The sequence below is a fragment of the Takifugu rubripes genome, chromosome 3, assembly GCF_901000725.2.
Source record: "Takifugu rubripes chromosome 3, fTakRub1.2, whole genome shotgun sequence".
NCBI lineage: Eukaryota > Metazoa > Chordata > Actinopteri > Tetraodontiformes > Tetraodontidae > Takifugu > Takifugu rubripes.
Genome location: NC_042287.1, coordinates 2,414,200 through 2,440,566, shown reverse-complemented (window position 1 = coordinate 2,440,566; position 26,367 = coordinate 2,414,200). Strand labels below are relative to the sequence as shown.

The 26,367-nt window shown below is 41.9% G+C and overlaps 1 protein-coding gene across 11 annotated transcripts; it reads left to right on the top strand.

Moving 5' to 3' along the window:
- The first annotated feature begins 1,593 nt into the window (after positions 1 to 1,593).
- On the top strand, positions 1,594 to 21,329 carry LOC105419230 (uncharacterized). Of its 11 annotated transcripts, none has more exons than XM_011620688.2 (25): positions 1,594 to 1,704; positions 2,000 to 2,242; positions 5,601 to 5,627; positions 5,738 to 5,750; positions 6,721 to 6,794; positions 9,390 to 9,432; positions 9,608 to 9,681; positions 9,967 to 10,034; positions 10,127 to 10,210; positions 12,535 to 12,694; positions 12,853 to 12,960; positions 13,040 to 13,100; positions 13,759 to 13,802; positions 14,024 to 14,091; positions 14,190 to 14,273; positions 15,148 to 15,301; positions 15,450 to 15,495; positions 15,596 to 15,678; positions 16,573 to 16,631; positions 19,280 to 19,363; positions 19,642 to 19,804; positions 19,886 to 19,993; positions 20,073 to 20,139; positions 20,473 to 20,634; positions 20,794 to 21,329. In XM_011620688.2, exons 1-25 carry the CDS (start codon positions 1,609 to 1,611, stop codon positions 21,003 to 21,005), a joined length of 2,385 nt encoding a protein of 794 aa, XP_011618990.2. In that variant the 5' UTR covers positions 1,594 to 1,608; the 3' UTR covers positions 21,006 to 21,329. The 11 variants fall into 11 exon arrangements, with proteins under 11 accessions (XP_011618990.2, XP_029689630.1, XP_011618985.2 ...); XM_029833770.1 differs by having other exon boundaries at positions 6,709 to 6,794; XM_011620683.2 differs by having other exon boundaries at positions 5,738 to 5,783.
- Positions 21,330 to 26,367: the final 5,038 nt, after the last annotated feature.

The window sequence follows — 26,367 nt, the reverse complement described above, 5'->3', positions numbered from 1 at the left end:
CATGTTGGTTAATCCCCATCCCCCAAGCCTCGCCTCACTTGAAAATAAGATCAAACACATCTAAAGATCAGCAGATCAAAGGGGCTTTGACAATTCATCTTTAAAGGATCAAAGGTCAAAAGAGCTTTCCTGGTACCCATTAACTTCAACCACAGTCAGCAGCTATAGAAAGAGATATAAATAAATCCAAGACTATTATTTAAGATGACAGCACTGTGAATGGGGCTGCCACAGTTACCAGTTTAAAGACTTCTTATTGCTGCGTCCTGACCAACAGCCCCACCTGAATCCTGCTAATCTGACTAGTCAGTATGTTCCAGTCCTTACACACCAGGCTTTATTTTTCAGTCTAGACAATGATCAGGACGATCCATACATCTATGGCACTGATGGGATTAGTATTAACATGTATAGAAGCTAAGAAATTGACAAGATAAAAAAAAAGGACAACTGCGATATTAAAGCAGCAGCCCTTGACTTTTCCATTAGTAAAAAACTGAAATTTGTTTAGTTAGGCAGATATCTATCAAGCTGCTACCTGTGGCGTCCCTCAAGGGTCTATTTTGGGTCCCATTCTATTTATACTATACATCAATGACATTTTGTTTTGGAGATCGTGTTATTGGGTGTCCTGATGGAAGAAAGACTGCTGGAATCCACATACTAGAACATTTTCTGGACCAGAAATCTCTACTTGTTATGGAATTAGAATTGAGCGCTAACATCATTTTTAAACAGCTTTTTATGGGCCTGTACAAGACATATTAGTGGAACAAGGACAAAGAATTTATTTTTTCTTTGTTTTCTTTGTCTTTTAGTTGTGATTGTTCATACAAGCATTGAATGAGACTTCAAAAACTGGGACATGAACATTGCTTCTTTCTGTCCTTCATAATGGATTGATTTTGCTTTTTCTTTTTGTTTTGATTGGTGCAGTTTTGTTTGCTGTTTATTCTGTTTATTTTTTTTGTTTTAGTATTTGGTACTTTTACAAGAGAAAAAAAAAGAATTAAAGAAATGCACTGCATAATGCTAGTTATTGATGTGGTCAATCTGAAATTATATCAGATATAATTTGTTTATGTATTTTTTCCTCATCTATTATTGAGTAGTTTCGCAGAATTTGGAAAGTTGCGGATGTAGAAAACATTCCTATAATTCATGCTTTGGTGTTGATCACAACACAGAGAGAAGTGAGGATGTGAGTCAATGTTTTTAAGATTAAGATTAAGATGAACTTTATTCATCCCCGTGGGGAAATTTACGAGTTTCATATAAAAATCATTAAAATCAGTAGCAGTTTTGAGTTTATTTTCAGGTCTAGATTTTTTTTTGGACAAAAATCAAGTTGTACTTAAACGCAACCATTCACCCTATTGAAGTGATATAGGAACAGTATTCTCTTTTGTGGACTTATCTTTTGTGGCATTAGCATTTCTAAATATTTTTTTTACAAATAATAATGTCTGAAATACCCTGAATCCTGCATTGAGTTAAGTCAGATCATCTTTTTCCCCCTTGCAGTAGGCTGGGTGAAATTACCTTGTTGTTCCAAACTCCTTTCGAAAGGTGGCAGTAATACAATTAGTGATACGTCAACGCCATTAAATGACACAAGTAGAAGAGAAAAATATCGCGTGCGTACACACGGGCGCTCCATATAGTTGTATTATTCTGAAAGATGTACACATTTCGCTTTTAAAGGTAAATATCTGACCAGTTGCACCAGTGTTATTTTGTATTCTGTCCTTGCGAAGCTGAACACATTGTGAACAATTACACATCTGCTCTCCAGTGGCCAAATATTAAACGGATAGATTCCATTCATGGTCGTGTCATTATTCATAGGCAAGAAAAACAAGTTAACATACAGTAATGATGAAGAGTCAAGAGAAACCTGAAACATATTAAGTTTTCTCTAAGCCAGGCGAAATGTTTTGATTGCCAGATAGACCTTTTTGTCGTCGCAATTAAGTTTGAGCCTTGCCGGTGTCCTTAGTACGTGGGAGGAGCACGTGCACGGCATCTCGGACACGAGCCTTTGTCTCCGCGCGCTCTGTCGCAGTTTCGACGAGGGGGGAGCTGGAGGAAAAACATCTCGGTTCGGGGACGACTCTCGGGCAGAGGCGAAGGGCTCTCAACGCGGCGCTGTCGACCCGACACGGAGACCACAAACCCCCTGGAAGCACCACAAATGGATACATTACAAGAGCCCGGGCACCCCCCAGTCACTAAAATTAAGGTTAGTCCAGCTAGCCACCTTAAATCCAAAAGTCGATCCGCTTTTTCGCCACGCAAGGACATTAATCACTTTATTGTGTGCAACATCTTTGAAATTCGCTCCCGTTAGTGTGGCTACAAAATGAAAAACCGGGAATTCTAATTCAGCGGTGGCTCGTTGACCGACGAGCCGAGCCTTGTCACAAAAGAAAACAAAGTAATCAAAGAAATGATAGTGGACTTTAAAGCGCGTGTTGATGACCTCATATTTTCACATATCGTCGAAAAGTAGTGCAAGGGTTGGATTCAATAAATAACACAAGAAACAGCAGAAATAATCCCAAAAGACCGTTCTTGACTCGAACCAAAACTTTAATTCCACATGAGGTTAGATAGCGAACAGCTTCCAACAACTGGAGACAATAAACAGATCTATCTGTCTTGAATCTGAACTCAGAAAGAACAGGTTAAAACATAAGAATGATCTGAAATACACTATATTTGTAATAAAATACTATTACAATCCAAATAGTGTTGGGGTTCCAAAAATGAAAAATTAAGTCAGGACAAGGCTATTTCAGACCTCTGACTAATCGGTGGGGTTAAGATAAAGTTATTGTACTATATGTGTAGTAAAACCATCATGCTAACTACAAATTTTTAGACTGGAAAAAATATTTAAATTTGCCTTCTGCTGCCTCTGCCTTTGTGCCACTGTGTTGCAATCTTCAGTCAAAAGATCAAAGTAGTGCTTTGATCAAAGTGCTGTTTAGATCTTCTGTGTGTCTGGAGAAGTTCAAAGTGTTCTTTGATCATCTGGCTGCCTAGTAAAGATCAAAGTGCTGCTTGGAAATTGGTTCTCGGGCTTTGGCACAGCCCCAGTTCTAGTTGTGGCTGAAAATGAGCGGAAGAACAAGCATGTTCTTCATTCTGAAATTTGCCTCTTACCAACGTTGCTGCTTCTGTGCTGCTTTATTGCTTAAAAGTAGCGTTCCTGTAACGTGTATTTCATTTTTCCATACTGCCATAGTGCCTGCTTAGCTGAGGGATTTGATAAAAGATTATTTTTACTTAGCAGTCTGATTAATGAAACTACAGTTGAAATCATACACCGTTATGTGTGGCATTTCCTCTGTGGTGTGGAGGACACATCCATAGCTGCAGCAGCCCTGTAATTTGTCTTTATGGAAGTCAAATTATTTAGCAAAATCACATCATTGTGCTGAGTCCTAATGAGAGAGAAGATGCTCAGATTGACATTTTCTGTTCTATATTATCAGGGCCTGAGCAAGAACAAGGTCTTTGAGCAAGCCTTTTGATTTTGTTTTATAACCTCTGCCAAGGAGGTTATGTGGCAGTTGGCGTTAATCTGTTAGCAAAATAACTTTTTAGGAGTTAGGAACATATATTAGTAACATTTTCATTTTTGAGCAGTACAATCTAGACATAGGCAATAATAAATTACAAAAACAACTTCATCAGAGGGTGTGGCTGTGATGGTGAGGCAACCTTTGCTCTCTCTCCATGACACACGAAGTGGCTGTCACTTGGACATGTTGAATCCAAAGATCAAAGCCAGAGGGCTTTTTTCATGAAATGTTGATAATGGGCCAAGGAAAATTTGGGTGATCATTCCAGGATCTGGAACGACTTTGATATTTGATCTTCCAAAGATCAAAGAAGCTATGTTAATGATTTTTTTCTGGAAATGTTGATGTTGGAGCAAGGAAGACTCCATTAAATTCAGGTGATGTTCCAGATTCTGGAGAGACTTTTTTGATCTTCTACAAATCAAAGGCAAGGTGCTTTGATCAAAAAGCAACCTATGTGTACGTGCAATCTGCCAGACTGCACGTTTGACCAGGATTCCTAAAACCTGAAAAGCCAATAATTGCTTTCTGTTGTAGCGCCACCTAGATAAAGCGCAGCAGCCCCCAGAGTGGCCTATAATAACGTGATCCCGATTACCTAATTTTTCACCTGTTTCACTCCTTCCCCATGTTTTATTTCCTGCCTCTTCTGTGCCAGAACTATGGGCTTAATGCCTTGAGGGCTACCTCTTGCAGACTTTATTCCTTCGTGTTTTTGGGGGCCTTTTGGTCCGTCAATTTTACAGTCCATTGTGCTGGAGGCTACTGATGGCAACTCAGACACATGGGGTGGCTGTACACAATCTGCAATTATTAAAATTAGAGGTCTGACAAAAAATAATACAATTTTGAATATTTAAAAAGGGCAGTGCATCAATAGCCTTGGAGTGGTGGCAGTGGCGCCACCAAGCCAGTTTTAACGGCCACTTTGAAGAGCTTTCATTACCATCTACTTGTGCTCAACTTAATTCCGATAGGTCTTTTATATGGGTGGGGCAGTTTGCCTCTGTAGCACCCCCTTTAAACTTCATGAAAACCTTCACCATATTTTGTTTTTGAGTAGGTGGAATACATTTGGTGGGCTTATAGAAAATGTCCACATGCATTTTTGCCCAAAGGAAAAAGAACAAAGAAAAAGGCAAGAAAGAACAAAGAGACAAAGTACAAAGACAGAATAAAGAAAGAAAGAACAAACACCTCCAGCAGCACAGGGACACAAGAGTCAGGGGTCACAAGGGAAGGTGGAGTTGAAGGATCACAAGGGTCGTTCAACACAGCTTACAGCTTTAATATTATGCATTCATTCACCTACCAACAAGCAGTTTTATACTTTCAAATAACCAAAAGGGTTTTGGTACCCTTTTAAATGTTCAACAGTGGAAATGCAAATGAATGCATTAATGTACATGCTGAGGAGGAGTGTAGTGCTGCCTAGAACCAGCACAATGTGGTTTAGACAGTAAATATCAAGATTTGGCAGCAAATACACTGACATGCTAACCATGATTGTATGGCTCCTGGAATATTCTTAATCAAGCGGTCTTTGTAATATGTATATTAAGCACGGTGATCATATAACTTGTAACCTTGTGGAATGTGCAACATACATAATTTATTTCTATTTACATGATGTAATAAATCCAATTTATTAAAAATTTAGGCACCATCTTTCATCTAGCATTTTACCATGTATAGGTATGAATATTAGGTATAAATAGGTGCACATCACATAATGAAAGATTATAGTACTGGAGGGAAGTAAATTATGTGTATATTCATAATCAATATTAACATATTTTGAGCAAAAAATTGGTTCGAGTTTCATTTGTTGTAAGGCAGAAGCAGCTGCTGCCCCCCGATGGCCTAAAACGTGTGAAAAATATGAGTAAATCTCCACCCAATGAATGTGCAGAGGTTGTTGTCCAGTCTATACAAAAGCTCAGGGTGAAAGGTTATTTATTATGCATTGATTAAATATGTGTTGTAACTATGTGCCATTGTCTTACACAGTGGAAGCATCCAGAGGGCTCAAGCCAAGTGAGTACACACTGCTCGCATGTCACTTGGGAGATAACAAAGTAAAAAGTTCAAGGGTTTACGCTGCGAGAAAGCTACCCACTGACAATGTATTGTGTTTGTAATCCTAGGAAGAAACAAAAGGTACAGTGGCCATAAAGACCGAAGATACCGAAGGTGAATTTTTTGGTTGACAACTGAAATAAATACAGACTCTGAGATGACAGTCTGAGGTTAAAGTGACTCTATTATGTATCATTTTATTTTAGTTCCTTCTTATGCTTTATTGAGGCGTACAGAGTATTTATTCTATCTCAGCCTCCTTTAGAGTCTGCTGATGCTTTCTTTCATTAGTCTACTGGCTCTGGGCAGCAACATGGTCATTTACTTTTAACAAGACAAACATTTATACTTTGGCCGTTTACATTAGCCTAGCAGGATAGCTTCTGGCTATCCAGCAAATATTTTATGTCTGAAACAACTGCTACAGAAAGTTTCACAGCAGAACTTTGTTAATTCTATGAAACTGACAACTGATGGCTCTCCACCCTGGACAAGGGTCCACTGTGAGCACGTTGCCAGCTGACCATTGGGCAATGTGTAGATAAAACTATGCAAATTGTATCTACACATTGCCCAGGTTCCAGCCCCCCACTCTTCAGGGAAAAGAGGTACAAATAGGATGGACATTTACAGGCTATAGTTCTGACTGGTGACCCCATGAGCCCTGCTGTAGCTCATCTTTCAGAAGCAACCTAATCCCTATTTCACCATGATATTGGGCATTATTGGTGAATGTTTCCTGCCCCTACACTGGCTGTTCAGCAAAATCAGGATACATGCTGGGTACGGCTTTGTCTACGGAAATAAAACTTGTTCTAAAACAAACATACACTGATGGGAGAATGTTTGAGACCTATGTCTTTAAAACATAACAAAGAATACACTTTCAATTATAATGAGGCAACTTTAACTTCTGAATTTTGATCTCAAATATCAGTATTAATGTCATTAGGCACTAAAGAACAATTTAGTTGTAGTTTAATAATTGTACATAATGATGTTTTTTCAATCAATTTCCTTAAAATTGCTTTGCTAACAGTGTGTATTACAGAGATGGAGATGAGACACCAACCGCGGTGCCCAAGTCCCATGTGCATGTCTGAGAGCACCTCGCACGAAGAACAGGTAAGATAATCATTCAAACCCTCTTTCGATCGTCTGTGTGCAATACATGGCTATATTTGCCCTGGGGTCTTGAGAACATCCAGATATATCCCAAAAAAGAGTAAATAGCTATTCATAATTAATTTAAGTCAGTTAATGATAAATGTCTTCTGTTGATTTATCTCTGAACCCCGCCCTTTATTTCTGACAAGATTACACCAAATGTTGCATTAGCATTAGCTTTAGCTCCATACGCAGTGTATACATGTAGCAGAATCCAACTAGCTACATCCAGCATCGACCCGTGTGGTCTGTTTGGAATCACGACAGCAACCATACTCCTGGCATTGAATGTAATAATATGAATGTGTCTGTTTTAAAACTTCATTATTGTGTTCACTTGAATAGTATAAGCTCACACCGCTTCTGAGCATTGTTTATATGCAGGCCCATGCAGGCGTTATAGCCTTTTTCATATGGTTATTGTTTATTGTGGAAGGATTGCTGGTTGAGGAAGCAGATTATGGACTACGATTCCCGTCAGTGAATCAGGGTGATTGGAGAGGTCTGAGCTCATCTCAATAGCAGGATCCAGAGGGGTTATTGGTCCGAACACATTGACCAAACAATGGCTTTAAAGGTATTTACAACAAGGTTGAGGTTAATTGATACTGGCAATGCAGAAGAGTACAGTAGTAATACAGAGTTATATAATAGGTTGCTTTATGATCAAAGCCACTTGGCCTTGATCCTTGGAAGATCAAGGGTCAAAGTCCCTCGGGTTCTTTGAGTGTCAAGTTGCTGTTTGATCTTATTTCTGTGCAAGGCCAGGCGTGTTTGGGCTTGTTTATGCAGCGCTGTTGAACCTTAACCTGTAAAGCTTTCTAGCTTTCCTAGTTATTATAAAGCTTTCCTAGTTATTGTAAAGCTTTCTTGGTTATTGTAAAGCTTTCTCAGTTATTGTAAAGCTTTCTTAGTTATTGTAAAGCTTTCTTAGTTATTGTAAAGCTTTCTCAGTTATTGTAAAGCTTTCTTAGTTATTGTAAAGCTTTCTCGGTTATTGTAAAGCTTTCTCGGTTATTGTAAAGCTTTCTTAGATATTGTAAAGCTTTCTCGGTTATTATAAAGTTTTCTCAGTTATTGTAAAGCTTTCTCAGTTATTGTAAAGCTTTCTTAGATATTGTAAAGCTTTCTCGGTTATTATAAAGTTTTCTCAGTTATTGTAAAGCTTTCTCGGTTATTGTAAAGCTTTCTTAGTTATTGTAAAGCTTTCTTGGTTATTATAAAGTTTTCTCAGTTATTATAAAGCTTTCTTGGTTATTATAAAGTTTTCTCAGTTATTGTAAAGCGTTCTCAGTTATTGTAAAGCTTTCTTAGTTATTGTAAAGCTTTCTTGGTTATTGTAAAGCTTTCTCAGTTATTATAAAGCTTTCTCGGTTATTATAAAGCTTTCTCGGTTATTGTAAAGCTTTCTTAGTTATTGTAAAGCGTTCTCAGTTATTGTAAAGCTTTCTTGGTTATTATAAAGTTTTCTCAATTATTATAAAGCTTTCTCAGTTATTGTAAGTCCAAACACAAATAAAGACATCGGGCAAATATTTCATCAAATTAAAACGATACATAAACACAAGATTGGGTCTTATTTAAACACCATTATAAATATCAACACACTGCATTAAATAAAGGTGTTTATTAATCAGTACTGTGTAGCATCATTAATGCATCGGCAGTATTTTCCTTGTAAACTGTGATGAATTGTTCTATTTTAGTCTGTTTTACTCTGGCACTCTTTTGGATGTGTCCTACACAGCCGAACACTGAGAGGTGTTGGAGTCTGGACACGCTCTTGAGTTCAGGTGTTTTGGGTCATGGGATTTAATTGAAGATGCCAGAGCAGTTGGCAATAGTGTTTCTTCTTATGGAGCTATAGTTGAAACCATTAAAAGCAATGGAGCAGAAAGGTGTAAAAGATGGAATGAAAGCTGGAAAGGGTCAAAGAGAATGAGTAATCTGATGAGGCCAGGGTCAGGAGCAGTTTGTGGTTCTAATGAGCGCGGCCCCTGTGTGGTTGAGCGCTTTGAAACCAGATTGAAGAGCTTTGTACGTATAGCTCATGATTTTACATGTATTGGTGGACTTAAGAAGCAACTTTTATCAGGACTTTACTGAGAAATGGAATGTTGGAGATGGGTCAAATTTTCAGAATTAGCCTGAATTAAGCCTGTTTAGGTGCCCGAGGTGTGAATAAAGATGGGAATCTTCAAGGCTGTGGTTTGTGGTTGATATCTTGTGGGCAAAGGGAGTAGGGGCTCCACCAGCAACTCCTGGAAGCAGACAACAGTCATGCTGAAATCACATCTTATGTCTGTAGCAACTGATACAATCAATTAGCAGACTTTAAAGTCAATGCAAGTCCCAGACACAAGGAAATAATTTCTTGTCCAACAGCTTAGAGGAGGATATTTTAAACAGCGCTAAAGTAAATGGGTGTCAAATCTAGAGGAACTTCCTCAAGGTGTTCCACTATACCACCAATGTGTCCCAGGATAGTGTGTTTATTACAAAGAGTTGTCATTAGTGATGTCCTGCTAAAATGTAATATGATTGTACTTTTAGGAAGAAGAAGCAGACTTTGACATAAACACTGACATTATCGAAGGTAAAACATTTTTTTGAAGAATCTTCTTGAGAGAGGGAAACATTGCATGATAATCCTCAAAAGTGAGCTAAAATACTTGTATCCATTCATTAGCATCAGATAATTTATGATGTGTGGTTTGATTTTTATTTTTATTTTTTGTTTGTTTTTCTATCAATCTTCCTGTTTGCCCCAGTAATTGAGATTAAACAAGAACCTCAAAGTCCTGGTCTTGTGAACAGCCATACTGGCACTTCTCATCAGAAACAGGTAAAATGGTTAAAAATAGCAATTCTTGTGTTAATTTGGGTTGGGGAATGCAACCAAAAAATTCTTTCTGGATCAATATTGGTGCTAATTTGTTATCTTGATGGAACTTTTGTGGAAAACATTAAATAAAATTGGAGGTTAATCACACTTGAAAATATGCATTTTCCTCTTTTAGAACAGCAACAACCCTGTTTGTCTGCTGCAATTAGGCAGATGCAATCTAACACCCCCTGACCATTAGATTAGACGATATATTCTCTGTCTTTGTGTTTTTGGGCTGCTTAGAACAATGAAGCATCACTGGAGATGCTCCCAGGAAACCAGGGACATATGGTAGAATTTGTTGGACTGCTGTAAGTACACGTCACTTGACTTCCTGTTTGGCTGGCCAGGTAAGACTTTTACGCCTGCTAATTTTTACGCCTCACTTTTTACCTGTGTGCAGGAATGGAGAGAAAGTCTACAAGTTGCCAACAAGCAACAGCACTTGCACTTATGATGTCCCTCATCTTAAAAACAACCAACCAAGGTAAGTTTCCGCCAAAATTGTCTCCCGTTTACTGGCTGTCCAACTGGCTCAGGAGCTGTTGGGCATGTAGAGACAATAAAGAGGTCCACCAGGGCTGAGCCTAATAATTCAGTTTTTCAAATATTTAACTTGTTTTAATGCAGAGACCTCCTACTCAACATATGTTGTCCACTTTGGGTTACTCTCACCAACTCCTCGTCAATAGTAAAGACATGTCTAAAAAGTCGTTTTTAATGTAGCTAACATTACATGAAAAGGTGGTTACAGACACTATCCACCTGTGTAGGAGCATAATGGAATAATAACATAATATAATAATGTTCTGTTCTGCTTCATCACTCAACATGTCACAGAGTTAGACAACATTTGGATCATTTAACTGGATTATTAAAAACCAAAAGACAGAGAACAGAGGGGCAGCCTTGACAAATGCATTAGTCACACTGATTGCTTAATTAAGACTCAGGAGTCAGGGCCTACTTTGCCCAGGTGGAGGAGTTTTTCATATGCTATTACAGATAAGCACAACAGAACACATGCTAAAGTGCGTAGCGACTTCGAGAAGCGCTCTGCACTTAGTTTCACAACTGAAAATGGATAAAAAGAAAAAGCATATAGCGACACTAAAAGTCGAACAGCATTCACGGCAAATCCTGGCACGCAAACTCTTTCAAGACCTCACAGCACTGAAAGAACTGGACCTCCCTCTGTCCACGGATGACAAGCAAGTGTGAACTGGAAGACTTTTTAAAAGACAAAGGCAAAGTGTTTTCTTTCCATCGGTCCCACTTTAGAGCTACATTTATCGTTACTGCGGCCAAAGTTGCCAAAAAATGTCGACACTTTGGTCTCAGTCTAACGCGGGTTGAGATGCAGCAAGCACATCAGTGAGCAGCACTCCTCTGTCCTGTGCATTAAAATGCCTGTAGAGTTTCAGACTTTTCATTAGTTTTATCAAACCTCACATGACGGCTTAGAATTTTATTTTGTTCAATTTTAAATAAAGTGAAAAATCATTTGTGATCGTGGCTGTCTGTAGCATTTATTTGTTATTTCTGCAAGATGTGATCCAAAAAAAAGCATGTGTGCATACGAATCCACCTGTCTTTTCTAGACACTGTCTATTTTCTCATTGCGTGTTCGACCTGGATCTCCTAAACTGCGTACTGTATGATAAGCGTGCACTGAATTGACGATTACGATGTATGGCGATATGCAACATTATCAGCACTCAATTTATACCACAGAAAGGAGAAATTGGGTTAAAACTCTTATTTTATTGGCATTTATGTGCACAGAATGAAGTTGGGTTGACATTTGCATCCACTAGCATTCAGCGTTTAGTTCTGCTGCTGCTTCCTGCTGCATTTCTATTGGTGGTTGAGGGGATGCAGGTTATAGGTGCTGTCAAACTGTGAGGTGGGTCCTGAATTCCTGCCATTGTCAGAATTTTATCTATCTGTGACCGTGACAATGGCCGTTGTTGAATCTGCCTCAAAATGTGACAATTACCTGGTTTAAACGTTAGAAAACATGTAATAAAATTCATGAGTGTTCGATGTCTTGGGTCTTGATCTTTTTCTTCGCTGTCAGAATGTAATAAATCCATTATCACCTCCACCAAGGAGATTATGGGACAGCGGCTTCTGTTTGAGTGTTAGCAAAATAATGGCAAAAGTTCTGAAAGGATTTTAATGCCCCTTTCAGGAAATGTTGACAATGGGGCAATGAAAAGCTGATTCCATTTTTGATCATCTTCCAAAGATCAAAGCCAAGGGACTGAATGCCCAGTAACACCTAAGTGTAAAGATGGGGCATGTGACCCTAAAGACCCACCTGACCATCACCCCATCAAGACTAGCTGGTGACCTTTAACGACAGTGAGTCATGAAAGAAATTCCATAATGACAGCCAGGTTGAGCCAGCTGGAGCACAAATAATCTCAAGTCCCACCAAGCCAGTCTCAAGAATTTTTTGCTTTCTTTCAAACATCAATCAATCTTTATTTATACAGCATCTCTTACAATCTAAATTGTCTCTAGGTAATTTACAGAATCCCAGGGCTTTTCCAAGTGACCTTGATGGACTTTAACTTATTTATGATGAACCCTCCCAGTCTTCAAATCATATTTAATGAAATCCATCTTTGATTTTCTGTATCATTTAAATTTTCAAACCCTCATAATAGCCACATAAGGCTAAATGTTACCTTTGCCCTGGCTCCACTTTGGGAGTGGGAATAAAATAAAGGAAGGTGGAAAGTTTTACGTTGTCTGATTGTGTTGATGCAAAACTGGGTTTGTAATTTGTTTGTGACCCAATAGAAAAAGAAACAAAGTGCAGGAGCAACTGGAGAAGAACCGGCCGTACATCAAGAAGCCGCTTAATGCATTTATGGTTTTTATGAGGGAGCAGAGGCCCCATATTGATGAGGAAGTCAAACGCAAAGGGAATGGGGTTGTAAACATGCACCTGGCACAGAAGGTAGGCACATCTGTTGAACGTTTGAGACTTTCAGACTTACTCTAGTGTGTTTCTTTTAGGGTCAAATGTTTATACATTTTCCTACAGAATCCTCATAAATAAATGAACAAAACATCCTAAAACCACTGTTATAACCGACTCTGCTTGCTTTGCCACAGTGGAAGATGATGACTAAAGAACAACAGGCCATCTATTACCAGGAGGCTGAGAGACAAAGGCAGCTCCACAAACAGCTGTTCCCTGAGTGGTCCAATGGGGACAATTACGTGGGTGCACACTGCTCGACCAAGAGGACATGGGGAGACTAATCACACTGAGAATGCATCTGTGTGCTTGGACTTTTAGGGGAGAAAGCTGTATCAAGAAGAAAAAAGAAGAGTTTCCACAAAGTCCAAAGGTACTCGAGGTAAGGTGAAGTAGCTGGGAATCCAAAGTTCAGCTTCTGAAATCGCAATAGAAAGACCAGTTCAGTTTTCTGGAAGATTGATCACAATCTCAAGTGAATTTCAGCATTTTGATCATTTTATTTGCTCACTTATTGACTTGCTTGGAAAAGAATTTATGCTGAGCCAAATCCCTGCTTCTGACAGCCAAGCTGACGGTTAAGGAGTTGAAATAGTTTCTCGTCTCCCATCGAACTCTGGAAAAATACAAAACATTTCAGAGAGTCTCGCCTCAAACCTGCTACTTCGCTCGCCCCTTTGATGGCATGGCTATTTTGGGTTTGTGGTATCTTCACGACTGCAGTGAGCGCCTTGCACAGCTTGAGTTTAAGTTATATGCAGTACCAAAAAATATTCTGGGAGTGCAGTAAATATTTGAACCCACTGTTTGTTCTATAGGAAAGAGAAGACAACTTCTTTATGAAGTTATAGAAGTAAAACTATACATTTAACAAACAATTGTGGACATTTAAACACGTTCATCTGTGTCAGAATAAAGCCGTACTCGCGCTTCCCTCCAACTCTTCCCTCTATTAAAAAGTGAAACTGAACTCTCTATTTTCTGGGTTTATATGAGATGATGTGAAATAGAGTTTTTGAAAAGTGTCTCTTGTGTGACAGGAATGGACAGGAGTTCAGAACCACAATGGACCCGTGCTGCTCATGTAAGTGGGCCTCGTCAGGGGAAGGGATCTGTCTCTATCACTGACTGACCGACTGACTGACGGACAGCATTGAGCATATTGATGTTTCCTAAACAGAGAGGAAACATCTTCCTTTCCTCTCCTAGAATAAGTAAAGGATGCTTCTCTTTTACAGTTCCTAGCAAACAGGCAGATGAACTCCAGCTCCTGTTGCTATGTGCTGATTTTGTTTTCTCCCCCAGAACAATGACACATCAGTGGTGAAGCTCTCAGCAAACCAGGAACATATATTGAATTTTGTTGGGCTGCTGTGAGTACATGGGTGCGGGAAAAGGTTTTGTTTGGTGGTGTTCACCTTTTCTGTCTGCTAATGCAAATGTGTGCACCTGTCTCTTTATTTGTGTGCAGGAATGGAGAGAAAGTCTACAAGTTGTCAACAGGAAATAGTTCTTCTTCCTTTGATTTTGATCGTTTTAACACCAGTCAACCAAGGTGCCATTTCTTAAAATTCCTCTCTGCTCATGGTCCTGATTTACAGGCTGTGAGGAGCTCATTACCTGATGTTCAGACCACAAACTAGTCCCCAATATACTGAATCCATCCTCCTATTTTGAGGAAATTGGAAATAGTCTTAAAAAAATAGGTTTGCCCACTGAATTAATCACATGTGGGTCTAGATCTGATCCAAAGCTGAATCAGAATCATGGGCAAAATTTTAATGTACTTTTTGAATAATACATTTTTGACCCAAATATTTAATAATTTATTTGTGTTAGCTCAAACATTAAAAAGGGCAACATGTTAAATTGAAATGTAGAGCTGAGTTCTCCAGCATGGGCAATATTATATTTGCACGTTATCATTTCTGTTCTCTTTGACAATGAAAACATCCCTGGATCATGAGATCACATTCATTCATGTTATTAATGGTTATTTAAGCGAAACAAAAATTGGCTTTTGACAGATTTGTTTGTTTACTTAAAATCACATCCTTTTGTTTTATATCTTCCTGTTTAAAATAAGTAAACCCAAGATTGTTGCACTGGATTAACCTAGATATTACTTTTTTATGATATTAGTCCAGGGGCTCAACTGGTCTCACACCTGGGACCCACATTTTCCCACGGTCATTAAGTCGTGACTCACTTGTGGGCTTTCTGTCTCTTATTATCCTCAATGAACAAAAAAATCCAGATTTTAAATACCCGGCTCATATTTAGGCGTTGCCATCGTACCTCTAGCAGCACAAACCTGAAGTGAGCGTCAGCGGCTCCGACTTTGGAGATGCAATAAAGCCCCCTACGCTAAGTTGAAGTGCATGTTTTATAACACAAAGCTTTTGCCTTGCTTGGATTTTCTCCCGTAGAAAGAAAAATAAAGTACGGGAGCAGGTGGAGGAGAAATGGCCCAACACTGAGAAAGCAAAGGGAACATTTGGAGTCTCTCTGGAGGAGCAGAGGCCCTCTGCCAACACTGCAGTCCAGTGCAGCACGATTGGCAAAATGCATTTGACACAGAAGGCAAGTGTTCAGTGTCTTATAGAGATTTAGTGCTGCCATCTGGATCATAGAGTTCTTTATAACATAGTTATACCGCTTATGCGACTGGCCAGACATTCTGAAGAAGCTGAGGGGTCGACCTTTAAAGGGTCATGCTTTTATTTTTTAGGGAAAGGAAGCAAGACTCAAAGACTTAAAGGCCGAAGTTGCTGAAGGTAAAACACAATTCATCGACGCGACATCCTGATCCATCAATTCAGATTTTTTTTTTTTGGAGTTATGATTGTTGAAGTGATTTCTTCTGCCTTCTAACAGTGCACGTGACGGAAATGAAAACAAAAGAGGACTCGCCGAGTTGCCCTGTGCAAGCTCATTCAACCTCACTTTCCCGGGAACAGGTAGGAGATCAGAAAGGAATCTACCGTATATTCCGGACTATAAGTCGCACTTTTTTCATAGTTTGTCAGGGGGTGCGACTTGTACTCCTGAGAAACTTATGTGTTAAATAAATACATTATTACAGAATTTCACATGTTATTTTCACACCGACAACCACAAGAGGCGTGTGTACCTGAGGAACGAGTTCCTTTAGTGACGCAGAAGAAGAAGCGGTGCTCCGTCTATGGACTTAGACTAGATTGTTTGGTAAAATGTTCTTTATGCTATAGTTATCTGAATAACTGTTAATATGTTACGTTAACAAAGCAGACACGTACTCAGTTCGTTGTGGGTCATGTAGCTGAATTTGTTACGTTAGCATACCGTAACCCTATTGCTAATCCATGCTAATGGATTGCTAATTGCCTTTCAAGATAAAATGTATGTTCTTGGTCTCAGATTTTATCAAATAAATTTCCCCCCAAAATGCGACTTATAGTCCAGTGCGACTTATATATCTATTTTTCTTCTTTATTATGCATTTTTTGGCTAGTGTGACTTAAACTCTGGCGTGACATATAGTCCAGAAAATTACTTATAATTCCTTTATAATTCTGTTTTTTGAGGTCACAGCAGTCGGTCATTATAATTGCACAGTAACTTTTATTTAAAGCTTAAAACCAGTTATGATGAGTTCTAAACTGTTATAAAAGCGTAGCTGTTACAACCAAACTTTAAGTAGAACTACGTAGTTGTTAAAAAGAGGGTGTGTATTAACATTTACAGCAATTATTGCCTTATTTTAAAAGATATTTTATGTCTTAACCACACCTATGAGCACTGAAAAAGGCATTCTGCTGGTGACTGTTGCAGGTTCCTGATGTTGACTCTTGTTTGTGTTTCATCTACCCTAGAATTCCAGTCCACCAGGGGCCAAGATGCATGAAGACCAAGGACTTCTTTTGGAAATGCTGTGAGTACATAAAGGTTGCACATAAATGGTGAATTTACTATTGTGTCTTATTTGTTTAAATCAGAGATGTCAAATGTCCGGCCCGCGGGCCGGATCAGGCCCGCAAAAGGGTTTAATCCGGCCCGAGAGATGATTATGTAAAGTATAAAAATGAACTGCAATTTTCCAATCAACTGCTGTTCTAAATGCGTCCATTGGATGGCGCAATAGCAATTATGTTAAGCAAGCAGCCTGTTTATACCGGGGCAGAGCAAGTAGGTCAAACAAGAGCCAATTGGATTTGTGTTTTGCCCGCGCGATTAATTACGGTTTCTAGCATTTTATGCTTTTCACCCTCACTGCCCCAAAATGTCACTGTCAAAAAAGAGAAAAGCAGACACCGAGTGCAGAGTGTTTCAAGAAAGATTTTCATCCTCCTATTTTTTCGTGGAAGTGAACGGGAAAGCAGTATGTTTGTTGTGTTCACATGTCGCAGTGCTGAAAGAATATAACCTTCGTCGCCACTATGTGAGTTTTCATGCCCACAAATATGATAACTTTCAAGGACAGCGGAGAAAAGAGAAGGTGGATGTCTACTCTGGTTTTACTCACAGCCGAGATATCAGTGACGCTGCGGTCAAAGCTAGTTACCTCATTGCTAAAGAAATAGCGGTGGCTTAAAACCATTTAGTGAGGGTGAATTCATAAAAACCTGCCTGGTGAAGGCAGCGGAGGTCGTGTGCCCTGAAAAGCGACAGGCTTTTGCAAATATCAGCCTGACAAGAAACACCATCGCAGACAGGATTTCTGATCTTTCAGTGGATTTGGACAGCCAGTTAAAAAACAAAGTAAAGGCTTTTTTTTGCTTTTTCAGTTGCAAGTGATGAAAGCATGGACATCAGAATTTTCAAATAAATTGAAATGATTTATGATTCATAGTGATGTTATGCTTGCACTATTTTGGATACACTGAGTTCAGGCTACAGCTTTTTGCTTATGTGTTAATGTGCTATTGTTTTTAATTTATTTTATTTGTATATTTAACCTATTCTTGATTTGTGACTGTGGTTCTTGCAGTTTTTTGGGCAATAGAGTTTTATCATTTTTATCTACCGTATTTTTACGACTATTTTCACGACCTAAAACACTGATATTTTCTCAAAAATCGACAGTGCGCCTTATAATATGGAGCGCCTTGTGTGTGTGTGTGTGTGTGTGAGAGAGTTCCAAAATCTGCTGTGTGCCTTTGGTAGGTGCTCTACGGTAAAGGCTCCGCCCATCGATTAGCGGCATACCTACGCGTAAGGTCGAGACGCGACACGCGTATAAGACTTACTTTAAACTGCTGGCCATCGAATATGCGGCTGAAAATGGCAATCGAGCAGCTGCAAGACATTTAAATGTAAATGAGTCCATGGTCAGAAAGTGGAGAAAACAAGAGGAGGAAGACGAAACTGAGTTTCCGCGGGAACAAAGCAAGGTGGCCCGAGCTGGAAGACCGAGTGGAACAGTTGGTTGTGGAACAGTTGGTTGTGGAACAGCGAACAACTGGAAGGGGCGTCTCTACTGTCACCAAAGGCCAAAGCGATTGCTGAAGAAATGGACATTGAGCACTTCCAAGGAGGTCCGTCTTGGTATTGTCGCTTTATGAGGAGGCGGCATCTCTCCATACGCGCAAGGAACTGTTGCGCAGCGGCTGCCCGCGAATTACCAGGAGAGGGTGGCCATCTTCCACACCTACTGCCGCGACAAGATAACCGCGCCCAGCCACATCTATGAGGCAGCGGCGGGCAAGTTATGCCACTATATGCGGGTGGATTGTAGACGTATGGGCTATGATACCGTCTTCATGTATTGTAAAAGCTTTCACAAAATCAACGCTGAACCAGAACCGGTCGGTGAGTCTGATTCAGATGATGAAGAAGAGGAATTCAGGATGTTGGACATTGAAATAGTGCAGCTGTTTAATTTAGATACAGAAGGTGAAAACTTTGATGGTTTTCTGGCGGAAGAATGAATATTTTGTTCAATAAATGTGTCGAAACTCACTGTTTTACTTCCGTTGTCATTTTTTACTGTATGTTTCAGCATGCGCCTAATAATACGGTGCGCCTTGTGTATGTTTTAAATACAGAAATAGCACCCATAACTGAGACTGCGCCTTTTAATACAGTGCGCCTTATGGTCGTGAAAATACGGTACATTTCTGCATGAGAAATGTCACCCTGATATAGTTCTGTGGTTTGGGATACTGTTTTGGTTCTGTGAATCACTGAGACATTGTGTGTTCTCTGTCCTCAGAATTTTCAAATAACTTGAAGTATTATATGATTAATAGTGCTGTTGTGTTTGTCCTATTTTGGACAGTATTAAACAAAGAAAACCATCTGAAGTTGTTGTTTTTAAGTAATATACCATGATTTTGCCGGTCCGGCCCGCTTGGGAATAGATTTTCCTCTATGTGGCCCCTGAGCTAAAATGAGTTTGACACCCCTGGTTTAAATCATCATACAACATTCATTTATTCCAAGTATTTAAACTGAAAATTAAATCTCCTTTATTATATATCGTTTGAATTGAAATACTAAACTAAATAAACTTTGTGAAAATGTCCTAATTTACTGTTTTGATAGATAATTCCAGATAACATTTGTCTTATCTGTGCGCAGGAAGAAGCGAAAAATGTACGAACGCTCTTCGGGAACTAGCGTGTGCACTTTTGACGTTCTTCACGTTAACACTAACCAGCCGAGGTGAGGTGGCCCTGGTTGGGTGTTTTCAGCTCCTGCATGGGCCAGCGCATGTTAGCTGTCACGTACAAAACACACACACACCTATCTATTTTATCTATTGACAAAATAAGTTTAGAGTAATAAATTCATCCCTTTGTAAAATGTTGCATTAATTGAGCTTTTGCTCTATTTAAAGAACATTCTCCAAATCCGTCCAACTCCAGAACTCACCTAACCAAGAAAAAGCCCAGCAGAGACTTTTTTATCTGTTCTAACTTGGATGTTTCTTTTGTGTCCAGCAGGAAGAGAAGCAAAGTGCAGGAGGAGGTGGAGGGCGGTCAGCCTTATGTAAAGAAGCCACTCAACGCATTTATGGTGTTCATGAAAGAGCAGCGTCCTTATATCGACCTAGAACTCAAATCCAAAGGAAATGGAGTTGTTAACATGTACTTAGCACAGAAGGTGTGCCAGTTTTATATCATATATTTTTAATAGCTTTGTGCAATGCCAGGGTTTAATATGAATGAAATATTCCTGTGACAGTGGAAGACGATGACTAAAGAGCAACAGGCCATCTATTATGAAGAGGCTGATCGACAAAGACAGCTCCACAAACAGCTGTACCCCGAGTGGTCCAACAGGCAGAATTACGTAAGTGCGCCGTCCTCCAGCGGAAATGTCCCCAACAAGGCTTCGTTAGCTACAGTCTCACTTTGCTCCTGTTTCGTAGGGAACAAAAAGGAAAACTCGGAAACAAAGAAAGCTAATCTCCAACACGTGGACTGAAGTTACTGAAGGTGACTCGATATTTCACTAGATATTAACTCACTACGACTTCGGGATCGTTATAGGCACATTCTTATACAGAGGCAATAATTTAGAAATACTAGAAAAACAGTTAAAAAAAAGTAGCGACCGTTGCTAACCTGGATGGAACTTGGATTCCAACAGGGGCGTCTTATCCAGCGTATCTTTAGTAGGCTAGATAAATATATAGACATACACCGAGCAGCCAAAACATTATGAGCATCTGCCTAATGTGTCAGTCCTCCGGTTTGCTGCCGTGACAGCCCCGACCGCCTGGGGCATTAACTAGACTAGTGCCAGTGTCTTTTATGGCTCCTTTGCAGTGCCTGGGCGTGAAGTCCCAACACCTCAGAATGCACAAGTAACATCCCAGCTCAGAGCATCAGAGGCCCCTCAGCCTCTTATGAAGTCAGAGCACCTGCAGCCAACAGTGGTGCAGCTAACAATCCCCCAGAATCCTGCGTGCGATGTCACCTGCCTCAAGGGTATGAATCAACCTGGTTCCCCACATCCACATAGAATAGTAACGAATCCGATTCACACAGATGCACTTTTGTTCTTGTGATTGAGTCCATTTAAAAGCCTGTCCAGAGTTGGAGCAGGGTGTGGATAAATTGGACTGATGGGTTTTCGTTGCCTTGCAGCAGCTGGACCTGGTTTTTCCCTCCCGCAGAGCCAGATTTTACCTATGACAGCAGAACCCACAGAAGGAACGTCCCACCTTCCGTTGACTGCGAAAGACCCACAGTCCTCACAGCCAACTGTCATCCAGTTAACATTCCCGCAGAACCCTGGGAACTTACTGGTGTGCATGTTGCCAAACCTGCCTTCTGGTTGGACACCCAATTTTAAATGACACTGACCTGTAAATGTTCTCATTTTTTCCACTGTTTTCGTTTTGGTGACACTGTTGTCATTGTTTCTGATTACCTTTTAATTACAGACCCTATTCTAAAAAGTGTAGAATGAAATTAAAAGTGTAATGCAGACATTTGAAGCAAATCCCCATTTATTTAAAATGTCTTTATCCTTTGTTATTCAAATATCTTCAGAAATACTTTCCGCATTACCTCTGCCTATATACTGTATATACTACAGTGGACTAATGATGGTGTTAACTTGGAGTTATTTTTAAATTGAACCTCCATTAAAGCAACATCTCCAGTTTTTCTCTCTCCAAGTGCCTGCTCGGCAGGGGTCTGTGCTCTCCAAGTGCTTCATTCCTAGTTTAGAATTTGACACACAAATTTTGAAATCTAAAGACTTTTCATCTCATGACCCATCTTTTCTACTGGTTTATAGCTTCCATTTCCACATTAATCAGCAACCCACATCTCAGTCAGGTAACTGCCAATTACAGGTTTGACCACTAGGTGGTAGTGGCGTCCAGATAACACGAGGGTCACCCTCCATGGGGGAAGGGTGACAAGAATTTCCCACTGTGTGTGAGAAAGAACCAGAATGTCCATCCATCCATCTTCCCCCGCTTATCCGGGGTCGGGTCGCGGGGGCAGCAGCCTAAGAAAAGAAGCCCAGACTTCCCTCTCCTCAGCTACTTCTTCCAGCTCATCCGGGAGGATCCCCAGGCGTTCCCAGACCAGTCGAGAGACATAGTCTCTCCAGCGTGTCCTGGGTCTTCCCGGGGGTCTCCTACCAGAGGGACGTGCCCTGAACACCTCACCAGGGAGGCGTCCAGGGGGCATCCTGACTAGATGCCCAAGCCACCTCATCTGGCTCCTCTCAACGCGGAGGAGCAGCGACTCTACTCCGAGCTCCTCCCGGATGGCAGAGCTTCTCACCCTATCTCTTAAGGGAGAGCCCAGCCACCCTACGGAGGAAGCTCATTTCAGCCGCTTGTACCCGTGATCGTGTTCTTTTGGTCATTACCAAAAGCTCATGACCATAGGTGAGGGTAGGAACGAAGATCGATCGGTAAATCGAGAGCTTTGCCTTTTCGGCTCAGGTCTCTCTTCACCACTACGGACCCGTGCAGAGTCTGCATTACTACGGACGCCGGACTGATCCGCCTGTCGGTCTCCCGCTCCATTTTTCCCTCACTCGTGAACAAGACCCCGAGGTACTTGAACTCCTCCACTTGGGGCAGGATCTCCTCTTTGACCCAGAGAAGGCATTCCACCTTTTTCCGGTTGAGAACCATGGCCTCGGATTTGGAGGTGCTGATTTTCATCCCAGCTGCTTCACATGCGGCGGCGAACCGATCCAGTGATCGTTGTAGGTCACGGGCCGATGACGCCAACAGGACCACATCATCCGCAAAAAGCAGAGACCCGGTCCTGAGGTCACCAAACCGGATCCCCTCAACACCATGACTGCACCTAGAAATTCTGTCCATAAAAATTATGAACAGAATCGGTGACAAAGGGCAGCCCTGGCGGAGACCAACCCTCACCGGAAACGAGTTCAACTTACTGCCAGCAATTCGGACCAAACTCTGGCACCGATCGTACAGGGAGCGGACAGCCCGTATCAGCGGGCCCGACACCCCATACTCTCGGAGAACCCCTGTGAGAAGAATTATTGTTGTTATTACTATTATCGTTTCAATGCTATAGTAAGTATAGTAAGTAGATTTAGAATGTTTAATTAAAAGGAATGTATGAGTGTTTGAACCAAGTATTGAAGCTGTTAGGTACCCAGCACTGAGAGGTACCATGTTCAAGGACACGAGGAAGTCGTAGAGATAGGAAGAGAAGGAATCATGAGGTCAGATTGACATAAATCTTGTGTGCACCAAATAAAAGAGGTGAGCAAGCAGCAGACGGACGGAGTTGAGAGAGGAAGCTTGAACTGCTGCTCAGCTCTCCCTTGCAAGGAACTCCTGTTGTTTGCGTGGTTGATCTGGGTCTGGTGACCGAACAGCGCGGGTGACCAAAACATCACCCTCACACCCCCCACAGGACCCCCCGAGGGACATGGTCGAATGCCTTCTCCAAGTCCACAAAACACATGTGGACTGGTTGGGCAAACTCCCATGCACCCTCGAAGACCCTGCTGAGGGTGTAGAGCTAGTCCACTGTTCCACGCCCAGGACGAAAACCACATTGCTCCTCCTGAATCCGAGGTTTGACTATCCGGCGGATCCTCCTCTCCAGTACCCCTGAATAGACCTTACCAGGGAGGCTGAGGAGTGAGATCCCCCTATAGTTGGAACACACCCTCCGGTCCCCCTTCTTAAAAAAGGGGACTACCACCCCGGTCTGCCAATCCAGCGGCACCGCCCCACATGTCCACGCGATGTTGCAGAGTCGTATCAACCATGACAGCCCTACAACATCCAGAGCCTTAAAGGCAATTTCAACCCCGGAGATACGAGAGCCTGTCCCCAGGTCCCCAGGCCCTGCTTCCTCACTGGAAAGCACGTTGGTGGGATTAAAGAGGTCTTCGAAGTATTCCTTCCACCGATCCACAACATCCCGAGTTGAGGTCAGCAGCACACCATTGCCACTATACACAGTGTTGACATTGCACGACTTCCCCTTCCTCACATGCCGGATGGTAGTCCAGAGCCTTTTCGAAGCCGTCCGAAAGTCATTCTCCATAGCTTTACCAAACTCTTCCCATGCCCGGGTCTTTGCCTCGGCAACTGCCGTAGTTGCACTCCGCTTGGCCTGCCGGCACCTATCTGCTGCCTCAGAAGTCCCACAGGCCAGTAATGCCCAATACGACTCCTTCTTCAGCCTGACGGCATCCCTCACTGCTGGTGTCCACCAGCGGGTACAGGCATTGCCGCCACGACATGCACCAACCACCTTGTGGCCACAGCACCCGTCAGCCGCCTCAACAATGGAGGCATGAAACATGGTCCACTCGGACTCAATGTCCCCCGCCTCCCCTGGGACATGGTCAAAACTCTCCCGGAGGTGTGAGTTTAAGCTCCTTCTGACAGGAGCACAGCTCTGCCCCTCTCTTCACCCGGGTGTCCAGAACATGCGGCCGCAGATCCGATGTCACGACCACAAAGTCGATTACTGATCTGCGGCCTAAGGCGTCCTGGTGCCAAATGCACATGTGGACACCTTTATGCATGAACAAGGTGTTGTTATGGACAATCTGAGATGAGCACAGAAGTCCAACAACAGAACAAAACTCGGGCTCAGATCAGGGAGGACATTCTTCCCAATCACACCTCTCCAGGTCACACTGTCACTGCCAACGTGAGCATTGAAGTCACCCAGGAGGACGAGGGAGCCCCCAGAAGGAGCACTCTCTAGCACTCCCTCTAAGGACTCCAAAAAGGGTGGTTACACTTAACTGCTGTTTGGGCCATAGGCACAAACAACAGTCAGGATCCGTCCCCCCACCCAAAGGTGAAGGGAGGCTGCACCCTCATTCACTGGGGTAAACTCTCTAAACTGAGCCAGGGAGTAACAAGGATTGCCACCCCTGCCCGTCGTCTCTCACCATTGGTAACTCCAGAGTGGTAGAGAGTCCAACCCCTCTCGAGAAGACTGGTTCCAGAGCCCTTGCTGTGCGTCGAGGTGAGACTGACTATATCTAGTCGGAACTTCTCAACCTCGCACACCAGCTCAGGCTCCTTTCCCATCAGAGTGGTGACATTCCATGTCCCTAGAGTCAGTTTCTGCAGCCGGGGATCAGACAGCCGAGGTCCCTGCCTGCCTTGGCCCCTCCTGCAGGTGGTGAACCCACGGGAGGGGGGCCCATGTTGCCTCTTCGGGCTGTGCCCGGCCAGACTCCATGGGCAGAGATCCGGCCACCAGGCGCTCGCCAACTTGCCCCGCCCCCAGGCCTGGCTCCGGGAGTGGGCCCCGTTGACCTGTGTCCGGGCAAGGGAAACTTGGAACCAATAATGTTGCTCATCATTAGGGGGTCCTGGGCTACACTTTATCTGATCCCTCACCTAGGACCTGTTTGCCATGGGTGGCCCTACCAGGAACATAAAGCCCCAGACAACGGAGCTCCTAGGATCATTGGGACACGCAAACCCCTCCACCACGATAAGGTGATAGCCCAGGATGGGGAAACAGAATGTCTTTATATATTCTGTAAGTAATGTATTCAACTTAAATATTTTCACATTACTCCTGATGTAAAACACTTTGTAAACAGGTTTTTCTGTAAAGCACTTTTTCCTTGCCAGGCTCAGCATGGGGGGCCAGGGGCACCGATCCAGAGCCAAGCCAATACAGATTCTCATAGAATCCCACCCTTAGCTCACCATCCAGGACCAAAGCTGACAGTATAAATGTGTTATAATTATTCAGTTACACAGGCATCAGCCCACTGAGCCAGCGAGTTCCATTTAAAATGTCAAAATACAGCAGTAGGGTCACGTGCACTTTACAGGCCAATGTGGTCATAATGTGGGTCAGGGCAAGTCACTCCAGCACACGACATGCGAAATAAACATTGACCACTGCCAAGATGCAGTGTTTGTCTGTTTATCAAATGTTAAAGTCTGTGGATGTATTCTTGACAGATGGCAGCTGAAGAATGTATGACGGGTCAAATCGACTTGCCAGTGTGACATCCGTGAGTTTGGGGCTACAGTAGAGGTGCTGCTCCATCTTCATACGCAGCATTACCATTCCCAACAGTGGCATGTTTAATATCCTCTTTGATTTCTGAATGTAACCAGTTAAAATTAAGTGACTTGTGTAAAGACACGTGTCACAGCAGACAAAGGAATGCAAATCCACAATGGCAAATATTTGTCGGCCGAAACTGGCCCAGAGGAAGCAGAGGAATACAACAGGAAGAGCCAAGGTCACTTCCTGTTTTTGTGACTTTTCCAGTTCTTCATTACTATAAAATGCAAACCGCATAATTCCCAGTTTCCTCTGTTATTAATACCTGATTACAAAAGCCAACAGGAAACTCGTGGAGAGTCTGGTTCAAGCCTTGGATGCAAACTCTGTCAGCGGAGGAAAACCTACCAGTCGAGCACATTTCTGAGTTTAGATCGCATCCAAAAAAGGGTCACAAGACGGGAGAGTCTACATTTGGTGCGGCGTATGGATGCAGGCTTGTGGGCCACGCATGAAGTGTGAAGTTTTTTTTTGCATTTTTCTGTGCAAAAGTTATCTAGTTTCCTCAAAAACACTTACAATCTGCCAAGTGCACCAGTAAATGCATGAAATGTGCTACAGTTCAGCCATGGAAAAGTGTTGCCGGTGATTTTTACTGCGCTCAAAGTCCAGCAAACTAACTTTCAATTTGTTGTTGAGCAAGCACTTTTC

Excerpts from the sequence above, each read along its gene's own strand:
- LOC105419230 (XM_011620669.2), top strand. The coding sequence starts at position 1,609 with ATGACACAAGTAGAAGAGAAAAATATCGCGTGCGTACACACGGGCGCT. Across the intron at positions 2,243-5,600 it reads CCCCAGTCACTAAAATTAAG|TGGAAGCATCCAGAGGGCTC; the intron begins GTTAGTCCAGCT and ends TGTCTTACACAG. Across the intron at positions 14,092-14,189 it reads TTGAATTTTGTTGGGCTGCT|GAATGGAGAGAAAGTCTACA; the intron begins GTGAGTACATGG and ends ATTTGTGTGCAG.